The sequence below is a fragment of the Acomys russatus genome, chromosome 32, assembly GCF_903995435.1.
Source record: "Acomys russatus chromosome 32, mAcoRus1.1, whole genome shotgun sequence".
Taxonomy (NCBI): domain Eukaryota; kingdom Metazoa; phylum Chordata; class Mammalia; order Rodentia; family Muridae; genus Acomys; species Acomys russatus.
In genome coordinates, this window is record NC_067168.1 from 16,727,355 (window position 1) to 16,740,933 (window position 13,579).

The window sequence follows — 13,579 nt, forward strand, 5'->3', positions numbered from 1 at the left end:
CACCAAGATATAGTTCGGAGCTTCAGAACGGTTGCATGGCCTCAGAGTAGGACCACCTTGTTTGTAATTCAGGAAATCTCTCTCTATTTGAATGCAATAGAGTGACCTCTTCTAATTATTCCATTCAGTAGATCCTTTGGCTATGTATAATATACTATAGTTTGTTTTTTATGGACTGAAAACTGTTTGTAGGTTGAATTTTTTTAATGTGGGAGTGGTTTTTGTGGGTTTGTGTGTGTGTGTGTGTGTGTGTGTGTGTGTGTGTGTGTGTGTGTGTGTGTTTTATTTTAATATGCAGTATACAACACTGTCCTGGTACATTTTTTTCAGTTACATTTATGGAGTGATAGAATAAATATTTGGTTTTCAGTTTCTACCTATTATGGTTGACCTGCTCAGAGTGTATTAGTATAGATTCTATTTAATTCAAAATTCTACATATAGGCCTAGGAGGGAATGAGGACCCATGGCCACAGACTGCAGTGGTAGTGCATGGCATTTTCCTTGTCTTCAGGTGTGCTTCTGGGTCAGCTCCTTTCCTCTTACCCACAATTCCTCCTGGGTGCTACTCTGCCCTGCCCTAGACCTTTTGTACTGTATCGATAAATAAACTTCCTTTTCTCCCTTCTTTCCTTCCTTTCTTTTCTTTCTTTCTTTCTTCTGTTTTTTTGTGGTGGTGGTGGTGAGGAGTTTTCATTTTCTCTTTCACCTAGGCTTAAAATGTAGTTGTTTAGAAATGCTCCAAAATAAATTAACTGAAGCCATAAAAATTTTAAAAAGTTTTAAGTGCATCTCCTTTTTGGACAAATATTTTAGAAATATAAAATCTAAATATAAATGGACCTAGCTTTGAAGGAAGTATATTTCAGTTACTCAACAGAGATCAACCATGATTGAGGAAATAGATGGATTGAGAAGAAGATATAGGAAAGGTACCCTTGACCATGGAAGACTATTGATTTGTTTTGTTTTGTTTGATATAGGGTTTCTCTGTGTAGCTTTGGCTGCTCTGGACTCACTTTGTCGACCAGGCTAGCCTCGAACTCACAGAGATCTGCCTGTCTCTGCCTCCCTGGGTACTGGGATGTGTGCTGCCACATTCTTCGATTATTTTGTCTGAAATTCTGATCATCATCGGATTGTGAGAGAGGAGAAAACAATCCTCCTATCATTTTGGTGGTCTTTAGGATGCTCAAATCTGATTAGAGGCCAGAAAGGAGTTTTCCCATAGCCTTGTGGTTCTGTGAGCTAACAGAAATAGTCATAGAGGACTTTTGCATGGAAAATTTTAGAGAACAGTTGTGGCCCTATATGTGTGAACTGTCTTCTCTAAATGGATACTCAAAACAGAAGATTCTCTGTTAAGTAGATGTGAGGAGATTAGCTGAGAGAGGTGCTGTGAGAGGAGATGGGGAGGGAGCCAGAAGAAACCGGCAAGCTGCAAGAGAGTAAGTGAGGACCGACCCTTGTGAAGAAGAAAGAAAAGCATGAGATGTAGGGTTGGACAGCTCTCCGGAAGTAGGTTAATACACTCTGCATGTTGTGGAAAGTTGTATAACCAGTTTCCTGCCTAAGTACACTGGCTTTCTAGGAGTGTGGCTTCACAGTCCTGCCTGGCTGTCACTGGATAGAAACAACATGTTGAACCTGTGGATCTGGTTTTAAACCTACCACCAACTTTGCACTAGAGATCAGCTGGGGGTTTGAATCAATGACCCTTGTGTGTTTTCATGACTACTGCAAGCCTGTACTTCCTAGCACTCTATGCAGCCTCCCTGCCTTCTTTCTCAGCTCTATAGTAGTGAATCATAAATACAAGTCACAATGACTGTCTCTTCTGTGTTTGTAGTTGCTCTTAAGATGCTGATTCAAGAATCAAAATTTCTGCATGTATGAAGGAGGGGAAACACGTACTTGATGTTTCCAAGGATATGAATTGTTCTATTTCTCCACCACTGGCTCTTCAGTGTGAAGGCGTCCCCATCTCCATGCATTCAACAGCCACCTTCACTGTTATATACTCAGGTGAGGAGATTTAAGCTCCAAGCCAAAGTCTGCAATGTGGCCTTAGCCACTAATTTCACCATCTCTACCAAGTTTCTCTCAGAGCTGCTATCAAAGCTCAACAAAATGATAGGTTTGCTCTTAACTCCTGAAGTTCTGCACCCGCTAGAGCAGGGGCTGACGTAGAAACCAAAGCATCACTTGTCCATTTATGAAAATGAAGAGGGGTATCACAAAGCACCTACATCTCACCAGATGCGGAGACAGGCACAGTATTTAGGTCATCACTTTTAGCTCCACCTCAGCCCTCTAAAGTCAGTCTAGATGGCTTCCTTTTACAGCTCAGGCCACAGCCACAGTAAACAGGAAGAAGGATTTGTCTAAAACTGAGACCCAGCATTGTGACTCTAAGGTCAGTACTCCTAATTACTCCCCTCATTTCTGACCCAGATACAGGATAATGTATGTGATTTAAGGGTATGTATTAAGGACTGGAGAGGTGGCTCAGAAGTTAAGAGCACTTGCTGCTGTAGCTGCAGGGGATCCCCGGTTCAGGTCCCAGCACCCACACCAGGCTGGCTGTCACTCACATTCTTAGGGATCCAATACCCACTTCTGGCTTCATGCATGTGGTATATACACATAAACTCCAGCACAGACATAAAAATAAATAAATACTTAAAGAAGAATATGTACTAAGTTGGGCTTAAAGCCAAATTGTTTTCTATCAGAAATTGTAAATATGAAAGGAGCTAATTTTTTCTCCTTTCAGCTTAGTGTATCTGTATCTCAAGTGTAGTATTGCTGGAGGGACTTTGAAGGACCTCCAGTTCCAAGCAACTGAAGAAGACCTTATTTCTCCACATCTTCTCATTTTTTTTTTTTTTTTACTTTTAAACTGAATTATAAGAGGAAGAGGAAGTGGTGTTGCTATGAAATATTTTCCTCCTTCACGGTTTGAACTTTGGCTTTCACACGCAGCCCACACACAGAAGTGACGAGAAGGAAGGACACTGTGACATGATGCAAACAGAAATTCCAGCAGCCTCCAGATATGATTATGGGTCCCTCCCCTGCCGAGCCCCGTCTTTGTATCATTTGCCTGCTCAGCCTCCAGGTGGAGAGCTCCAGTCAGCTATGCCAGAGAAGATGACTGACTGTGAGTTCACGTATATCCATGCTTTGGCGGAGGACTATCTGCAGTATATCCTGCAGCTACCCACCTTGGAACCAGCTCCAAGCAGAACATCCAGAGTGCTACAAAGAGTTGCTCTCTCAGTTCAAAAAGAAGTCGAAACGAATCTGAAGCCATACTTGGATGGTTTTCATGTGGGGTCCATAGATGCCGCCAGAGCAATATTCAATCAAGTGATGGAAAAAGAATTTGAAGATGGCATCATTAACTGGGGAAGGATTGTAACTATATTTGCCTTTGGGGGTGTTCTCCTCAAAAAACTTCCACAAGAGCAGATTGGCCTGGATGTGAATGCCTACAAGCAAGTTTCCAGTTTTGTGGCTGAATTCATAATGAATAACACAGGAGAATGGATACGTCAGAACGGAGGCTGGGTACGTGTGATGGCATTCTTTCTGTGTTTCTCTACTGCAAAACAGGAATGGAGAGTAATTAGTAATAATTAAAACAAACAAGAATATACCAGCTAAAGGGCTTCAGTTTATTTGTAGATCTTATTTTTAGATGCTTTTATTTAAAAGTAAATAAAGCAACCCCCCCCACCCCTACTGGGTCATTCCAGTAGACCCTACAAGTTTATAGTTGGCGAGCATTTGCTTCTCCAGCTTTTACTCCAGCTGTGTGAATTACAGTTGCAGTCTGGGTCCAAGAGCAGCAACTTTTTTTTTTAACTGCATCTTCAGAATCAGTCTCAAGTGCCTGCCTTTTGCTATGATTCTCAGGGCAATGGAGAACTAGCACAGAAAGATCTGGAATTAGATGTTGTGATATGTACCTCATTGTGCTGTAATAGCCAACAGTCAGCTGCATAGTTTTGTGCAACCATTACTTACACATTGACTCTTCCCACTTTCTAATACTGTTCAAATTTCAGGATAAAAATAAACAATATACTGCATCATGGAAAGGAACCATTTTAAAGCGTATTCAAATATAAAAATTCACTTTTTAATCAGTATCTCAAAACACCTGGACTGCACAGAGAACTGTCGGAGCTTGGAAGCCCTCCCCAGCTTGATTTAAATGCTTCACTTTGTGTCCAAATGTGCTTAATACTAAGTTAAAAACCATTTATATCTTCAGGTAGTCTCTCTCCGGTTTCCATCCCCAGATTTTATCTCTCCCAAGCAATGCCCACTGTTATCATTTTATAGAGAGAGCATGTCTGTTGAACATCCCCAAAGAAAATACTTGTAGCATCCCGGCCCCCATTTGGATATGAGACTCATTATTTTGCCCTGGCTAGACTCCAATTCCCAGAGTATAATGGTTTTAGCATCCTGAGCCTTCCACATATCTGGGGCTCTGGATACACACTATCACGTGTTGTTAACTAGACTCCCCAGCAACCCTCTGTCAGCAGGGATCAAACGTAGCGGCTAATGCATCTGAGCACATCTTCTACCACTGTACTATACCCTCAGCCTCATGATAGTCTTTTTGAAAAATATTTTACAAATTAGTATCTGGGCTAGACATGGAAGTGCACATTTATAATTGTAGAACTGAGGAAACAAAGTTAAGAGGACCAAAATTTAAGGAGGTCATCTTCAAGTATATAGCAAATCAGTAGAAGGCCAGCACTGGTCACATGAAGGCTTGTTTCATCCCCTCACCCGACATAGTACATAGACTTATTCTGTAACTGTTTTTCCAACCCAGAATACTTAAGGTAACATTTTAAAGAATTCTTCATGGCTTGCAGAAGTAGATCAATTGTGGCGCCTGTGCTGTATGAACAAGACCCCAATTCAATCCCTAGCACCATAAATAAATAAAAACTAAAAGAGTTCATAGTATGTTTTGCTGTGTATACATGCTGCTGCAGAGTGGATCTCTCCCAGCTGGTGTATAGTTATTGGTTTATTTCCAGAGCTCTCTGTCACAAGCAATGAGTCATTGAGTGCATTGTGTAGGTATGTTTTCTCCTGCGTGTAATAGCTACATTTTCTAGGGTCGATATTTGCTTGTAGAGTTATTTGCTCATGGTATATATCCCATTTGAAACATTATATAATCCTGCCAGATGCGTGTTAGAGTACCCAGGACTCTCTTGGTACAAGTAGACTAACATGTACTAACTAGTACTCTATTACAGTCTCTCCACTTACTTCATCTTTCCCTTGGTTACTAGTACCAATTGAGTCCTCCTCATACAGAGCACATGCTCATGTTTACTGACTAATTCTTACTAGAAGAATTGCCTGCTTTTATTTTTTGCCCAGTTTTCAACTGTTTTACTAGTTTGCAGAAATTCTTTGACGAATCTGAATATGAAGTATGTTTGAAGGTGGCAGATTTCTTTTAGTTGGCTTATCATCTTCTAAGACTCCAGATGCCCTTACCAATTACAAGTGTTTAAAGGCTTGACGCCATCTTGAACACTGACTTCGTTCCATTTCTGTTTTGTTGAAAGTCTACTTGTTTAGTGTTGTCTTGCTGTAAGACAGTTCCCCCCTTTTCAACTGCTTTCAGCTACCTGTCGCTCTTCTTTCTTCCTTGGCCTGGTTTGGGTCTAGGTGAAGCATGTAAGATGTTAGTTATGTTTCTTGTGGTTGGCTGTGGAAAGGACTCAGGAAAATCTCTGCTGTACTGTCTACACTTTAAGTGAAGGCAAGACTCTTCTAGCATAGAGGCCACAAATTAGTCTGTAGAGAATAGCCTTACACACTCTATCTACAGGGTTACACTACATTCCCATGTCTAGCACAGCATGAGGAAAACACAGAATATATATTACTAAAGAATCTAACTCCTTCACAACACATTCTGTGAAATTTTGAATTCCATGAATGAAGGGTGTGGAATGGTTTCTTAGAATTTCTAGAAATATGTTTACCATCTGGGAGTCATAGAGATATTAGCATGTATACAGTAGGAAAAATCAGCCTTAATCAACATTTCATCTCTTTGTCTCTGTCTCTCTGTGTCTCGTCTCTCTCTCTCTCTCTCTCTCTCTCTCTCTCTCTCTCTCTCTCTCTCTCTCACACACACACACACACACACACACACACACGCGCGCGCGCGCGCACGCACACACATACACACACCCTTCATAAAGCTCTTATGTAGGTTTTCAGCTCTTTTACACCTGGGAGCCTGTGTTATGGGCATTATAGAAGCACTCTTTAAGATTTTTTTAAAACAATCTCAATACTGTATTCCAGCTAACAGAAACTACTAATGGCAAATAATGCTATAGTGAGCCAGTACACACAGGCATAGCAAACTGATAGCTTTTCTTCCCACAGTGCCTTTGACAAATCTGTTCCTATGAATGAATTTACTTTGAATGGTTCATTTTGTAGAAAACAAACAGGCCACATGTCTGTGTGGTCAGGTGGCTCAGTAAGAAGGGGAAATGAGTCTTTTACAACTTTTGCCTTTTTACTTTTCTGAAAGGGAAGCCTCTAAAATGAGCATAAAACATGCAATCCATGGTCTTGTTATACTTGAAATATGCCTGGACACTCTACAAGGACATTGAGATCAAGATGTGAACAGAGCACAGCTTAGATTTGAGGAGCACCAACTCCAACTCAAACAAGGCTGGGTTTATTCCAGGGCTCCGTGTTTACCATCCGTGTGAGTGGAACAACTTACACAACTTCTGTACTTTGTTTCCTCATCTGTGAAAATAGGCCTTATCGCAACCTGTCTGCTGGGGCTGGCATGAGGGTCACATGAGTTACTTACACACAAAGCATCCAGAGCGATTCCTACAAATAAGCAGTCAGTACAAAATCAAGACTATTGTTATTTCTATTAAATAATATCAGGAATACTGCCTAGCTTCCACTTAGTAAATATATTTCAACTCCAAGAGTTGTATGGTCCACTTCAGTTAAGATTTTAGTCATCATGGACCTCAGGTGAGCTAAATGGAAAACCATGAGATTGGTGCATAAATAATAGGATGCATAATCTCATTCCTTCTTCTTTTTCAAAATCAGTTTGAACCCTTCCTCCTTCCCTCCCCATCCCTCTCCTCCTTATTCTTCCATTCCTTCCCTTTCCTCCCTCTCCTCTTTCCTCTATTCTCTCCTTCTTTTCCATACCCCCTTTAGTATTAAACCTGTCATCTCTGGGTTTTTTTTTTTCATCTTCTACATCTACTATTATTTTCTCCAGTCTCCTCTACCAGTTTGAAGGGCCTGGTTGGACTCAAACTGTATGGAGGAGATTTAATGTGATTTTGAAGGGGGTTATCAGCAGCATTTGGGAAGAAAACATAGTCCATAAGGCCACTAGAGTACACTTTAGTTGCAAAGGCTAGAGGAGCAATGCTTGAGCACAGGAGAATTTCAAGGCCAAGTGTGGATAATATAATAAGCCCCATCTCTAAAACAAAGACTGTGCTAAAGATGAAACTCAATGCCTCATCCCCTTGGGCACTATGCTTTAGTTTGATTCAAGTGACTTTCCTACTTTCCTACTCTTTAAGGAAGCACTTTCCTGTGTCCAAGTTTGTGGAATAAAGAAGAATTCTTGGTGATTAGCTATATCTACTATACACATCATTGCATTTTTCATGCTTAGTATAGGGCCTATTGCACGTACATGACATGTAGATATTGCTCTCAGGAATTACATTGAAATATGAGGTTTGAATTCTGAATTTTCCTGCTTATTTGAGACATGACATAGGAGTTACCCCAAGATTCAGATTTTCTATGTAATATGTATAACAGCATAATATAGCATAATGTAATAATATAGAATACACATAATAAAATGAAGACAGTAATACCTATACTCAGAGAACTAGAAAGCTTTCTCATAAAAGTACTTTGTAAACATGTAAATGGAATTATGTAAAAATGGGGATTACATGGGAAGTTCCAAAATGTTTAAATATATAGTTTTAAGAACTACTCTTAATATAAAAAAAAGAAATTCCCTTTAGAAGTAAAGATACATCAATTTGGTCCCTTCCAAGTAACCAGAACAGGAAAAGCTGTAAGAGTTAAGCAAAGAGGTTCTTTCTTCTTGTTTTTCTTCCTTCCCACCTTCTACCTCTAAATAATGGTATGGCTAGTTGGATGACAAAGTGCATGGGCAAAGTGGATACACAGAGATGTACAGATGACGGATTGACCATCCATCTCAGTAAAGGCGTTGCTAAAGGTATAAATAGCCAGGGCATGTGAATGCTAAGCAAAGGATCCACCACTGAACTATAGCCCCAGACTACAAAAACCAACTCTTGAATGAATAATTGAACAAATAATCTCTAAGGAGGTGTCTGTGTATCTGCTTATATCTTTTTAAAAAATTCAGAGGTTTTAATTTTGTTTGGATTAGTGTCACAGTAGGTGTCAGTCTGCTTTGTAAGGCTATAATAGCAAATCACACTGTAAATTATAAGAAGAAGTAAGCTGCTTAGGGAGTGTGTGAAAGCCACCAGTATCCAAGGGTACCAGCACTGAAGGGCTGCATCCGGTAAGAGCCTTCTTGCTGAAATATGGTAGAAGGACCCAGGAAGTGAGGTAGGAAGGCATAGCTAGAGGAAAGAAAGTGCTTTATTTGCTGTTAATTTAAAGTGTTTCCTCATATACTTATCAGTGATTTTTTTTTTATTTCTCTCTTTTTGAAGATTTACTCATTTAGTATTTGTACCATGTTCTGTCTACATGTGTGCCTACATGCCAGAAGAGGGCACCAGATCTCATTATAGATGGTTGTGAGCCTCCATGTGGATACTGGGAATTGAACTCAGGACCTTTGGAAGAACAGCCAGTGCTCTTAACCGCTGAGCCATCTCTCCAGCCCACTTACTAGTGGTTTCAATGAACTTCTCTTTTCAAGTATTAAGGACTGATTTTATATGTGTGTGTGTGTGTGTGTGTGTGTGTGTGTGTGTGTATCAACTATTTTTATCTTCATTTAGCTTTTTCTTTTACTTTATTTTAGAAGTTGGACATATATAGAATCTTAGCATGTTAACTGCCCAGACAATGAGCAGCTCTCCTGGTAACAAAAGATCGTTTTAGAGGCTCTCACTGTATATATCTGGTAGAAGATTATAACTGTTCTTCAAAGGGGAACAAGAAATGTCTACATAGTCTGGGACTGTGGGAAATCCATGAGAATGTAAGGCTAGGAGAAGAGGAAGCAGGGCAGTTAGCAATGCCTTCTCTGTGCCAGGACATAATGTCACCTGCCTCACAGCTGGCCCTGCACACAGCTCGCAGACACATTCTTGGTCAATTATTCACATGGGAAATTCCCCTGAGTGGTGGCTGCCTGGTTTGCTGATTTCACAGTTAATTCATTTCAAGACCTGCTGAGATTTCCAGGGTCCTCTGACTCTCAAGGAGCTACACCTGATACACTTTTTCTGTATTAGTACCATTATGGATTATGGTCTAAACATTTGGAGACACTGTAACCCTGGAACTTGGCAAAAAGCAGAGCAAATGTTTGCTAGCCAAACATAAAAAACATCAGCGGTGATGATGCTGAGAACGTGCAAGCACAGTCCAGGGATACAGCTCAGTGGTAGAGTCCTTGCTTAGCATGCTTTGGGTCTTGGGGTCTATCCTTAGCACTGCCTGAACCAGGCATGATGAGACATGGCTGTAATCCCAGGGCCAGGAGGTAGAGACGAAGACCCAAGGGTTCAAGGTCAGCTCTGGCTACTTGGTGAGTGCTAGGCTGGCTGGCCTGGGCTACATTTGTTTCTGTCTCAAAACAACAAAAGTAAATAAAATAAATGTTTTAAACAATTTTATAGTCTTTTTTGTGTTTGTTTTAAAATATATGGAATGAAGAGGAGTGTAATGTTTCATCCCAATCCAGGTCCAGGCAAAGAATTATGTTATCTTTTATTAATTTTTGGCAGAGTGTCTTGCTGTGTAGCCCAGATTGGCTTGGAACTCACTGTAGGTCAGTCAAAGATTGCTTACCGTAATTCCCCTGTATCTAACTAACAAGTGCCAAGAACACAGTGTGTGCCACCACATACAGTGAGTTCTGATGTCTTAGCTAACTTTGCCCCTCTTGAGCCTCAGTGTACTCATTAGATAAAATAAAGAGAGCATGAGGGTGAAAGTAATTTCCAATGGAGATGTAATATAATATAGATTTCAAGTTTTAAGAAATATTGTTACAGTGTCTTACAGTTCACTGGATTGTGTGTATGTGTGTGCGTGCACACATGCACGTGTGTTCTAAGTCTTGAAGCCAAGAATTAATATACATGAGACAAGCACTTCTACCAGCATTGGTTTTTCTAATTAAAAGGAAAGGCTCAAAAGGCTAGTCTCAAAACGTGGAAAAAATAGTAGAAATAATCAATATTTTCTTGGGCTCAAGTTCATTGGTTTAATTTGGATTTACAATGAGTCCTTATAATTCTCAGTACAATACAGTTTATAAGTATAACTATAAATGCATTTTCAATGCTAGTCAATTGAAAGATAAAGAGAAAAAAGAGAGAGAACCATTTTCCTAGAGCTTATAGCCAATGAGCAAGTCTAGTTTGAGGGAAGATTTTGAATATCTGATAAGCAAAATAGAATACACTATCTCAATAATGATTTCATACTGTCTACACACTGAAAGACTATATACTAAATATACATAGACTTATATATGTTTTCAAGTTATTTTATATTTTTTAAACTTCTTGTGGTGGTTTGAATAAGAATGGCCCCAAAGGCACATGTATTTGAATGCTTAGTCACCAGGAAGTGGCCCAATTCTAAAGGATTAAAAGGAATAGGAGGTGTGGCCTTTTTGGAGGAAGTTATCAGTGGTGGTGGGCTTTGAGGTTTCAAAAGCCCATGCCAAAGGGCTGGAGAGATGGCTCAGTGATTGAGCACTGTCTGCTCTTCCAGAGGTCCTGAGTTCAATTCCCAGCAACCACATGGTGTCTCACAACTATCTATAATGTGATATGATACCCTCCTCTGGCCTGCAGGTGTACATGCAGGCAGAGCACTGTATACATAATAATAAGTAAATCTTTAAAAACAAAAGCCCACGCCAAGACCAGAGAGTGTCTGTCTCTGTCTCTCTGTCTCTGTCTCTGTCTCTCTTTCTGTGTGTGTGTGTGTGTATGTGTGTGTGTGTGTCTGTGTCTTTGTCTCTGTCTCTGTCTCTCCCAGACCAGTATGCAGCTCTTAGCAACTACTGCTGCAGCACAGCACCTGCCACATTCTGCCATGTTCACTGCCATGATGATAATGGACTAATAAGCTTCTGAAACTGTAAGCAAGCTTCCAATTAAGTGCTTCCTTTTATAAGAGCTGCCTTGGTCTTGGTGTCTCTTCACAGGAATAGAAGATTGACTAAGACACTTCTTAATGTGCTGCTGGAAAAAAAACTAAGACTAAAATATGTAGCTCAAACTATATTTCTATTGGACAGTGTTTGCCAAGAAGTTTAGCCTTGGAGTGGAGAGCAATGCTGAGACAGTAATGACTACAAACAGTAACAGGAGAGGGAAGATGCTCACTGACTTTTAAATGTTCAATTTTTCTCACAGGAGGATGGCTTCATAAAGAAGTTTGAACCAAAGTCTGGCTGGCTGACTTTTCTGGAAATGACAGGGCAGATCTGGGAAATGCTCTTTCTCCTCAAGCAACACTACTGACCAGAGAGAAGCCTGGCTCCTGTCAGCACAGTCACCAGCACTTAGCGCTTCCATTTACAAGCAAATAACTTGAATGACGGAACTGCACTGTCCAGAGTTGCTCATATTTTGTTCCCACATTAATGAATAAATTACTGTTTCTGTATGTCTTTCTTGTTTTAAGCTTTTGAGTCTGCCTGGAATCTCAACATCACTCAATGCAGGGGACAGAGACTGAAATAAGGACTGATGATGACCTGGAGGGGCAGTGTCTTTTCTACTTCTATCAGGAGTTAGAGACTCTTTCATAAAGGTGTCCCAGTTATCTGCTAGCCTGTGTCACCAGGCCGAACCATATGGGGGCTAAAATCTACCTCCTACCCTTTTCCTAGGTCCATCCTTTTTAATATGTCAACAGAGCCCCTGGCTGCTCACAGTCACTCACTGATACCCTCTCTTCAGCCTTTACTCTCTGACCTCTCAGTTGGGGCTCATGGATAGGACAGTCGGATGTGCAGTGTTGGGGCTCAGAAACGATACCCTACAAGGAAATCTTCAAATGATTTTTCTCTCAGTCCTTCTCTTGCCTTCTTTTCTCTCACGTCCCATTTCCCCCCAAGGCAATACACAAAAAGTGGAATTCCCTTTCCCCAAGTCAAGTCATAGTCAACAGATCATATATGATCAGCCTGCCTTTCTAATAGTCAGGAAGGGATCACTTCTCCTTCTGCTCCTACAGCAGGAAGCTGGAATGGTTTGAACACAAGCAGCTAAATGAATATCAAGCCACTACTAAACTTGTGTGTGTGTGTGTGTGTGTGTGTGTGTGTGTGTGTGTGTGAGAGAGAGAGAGAGAGAGAGAGAGAGAGAGAGAGAGAGAGAGAGAGAGAGAGAGAACTGTCTTTTGTTAGACCAAGTTTTAGATCAAGTTTGATGGCAATATGGAAAATCCTCTCTTTTGGTCTAGATCACTTGTGTTACATGTCCCTTGAGGTTATTGGTAGATCCAATAAAGACAGAGCCCCTCTTTCTAAGGCTAGGGACAGCTCTACAAGGGATCTCAGTTATTAACAGTACCTCTGAGGTGTGATTTCTGAGGGAATGAAGACACTAGGGCATGTCAGTAAGGACCTTAACTTCTGCTCCTTCTGTCTCCAGAGCCCAAGGGCTAGGATTACAGATGCTATCACCACATTTCATTTGTGTGGTGCTAGAGGTCAAGCTCCCAAGGCTTTGTGCATGCAAAGCAAGCTCTCTAGCAATGGAGCCTCGTCCTAAACAGCATGGTCTTTCATTCTATTACCACCTTTAAACTGGAGAAGGGGAAAGAAGGAAGCAAGACAACCACGTAGGAAGTTACTTAACATCCTATTGAGGTGAGTCAGAACCAGATGTCACCTTTGACTTCTGCTGCCCATAGTGATCCACTTGCTGGAAACGTTCCACAGCACCCCGACATAGTGCCACCAGATAGGGGACTAAGTGTTCAGACACATTGAGACTGTGGGTGGGGGAAATTTCATATTCAAACCTTGACACTGTGTTTGTTTTAAGACACACCGTCCCTCCCTGTGTAGCTTAGGATTATCCTGGCACCATGGTCCTCCTGCCTCAGTCTTCTGGAGAGTGACATTAGAGGTGTGTGCCACCCTTCTCAAGATATTTTATGTGAGGTTTCTTTGGTTTTGTTTTTGAATCAATCTTGCTATATACCTATGTAGCTTAGAAAGGCCTTCAAGGTTCAGATATCAGCCTGTAAGACCTTCAGCAACCTTCTATACGAGCACTTGCTCTCTTCTTCC

General features: G+C 40.9%; 1 protein-coding gene across 1 annotated transcript; it reads left to right on the forward strand.

Moving 5' to 3' along the window:
• The first annotated feature begins 2,968 nt into the window (after positions 1–2,968).
• Positions 2,969–11,929, forward strand: Bcl2a1 (BCL2 related protein A1). The gene is made up of 2 exons (XM_051140545.1): positions 2,969–3,573; positions 11,691–11,929. Exons 1-2 carry the CDS (start codon positions 3,025–3,027, stop codon positions 11,796–11,798), a joined length of 657 nt encoding a protein of 218 aa, XP_050996502.1. The 5' UTR covers positions 2,969–3,024; the 3' UTR covers positions 11,799–11,929.
• The last annotated feature ends 1,650 nt before the right edge of the window (positions 11,930–13,579 follow it).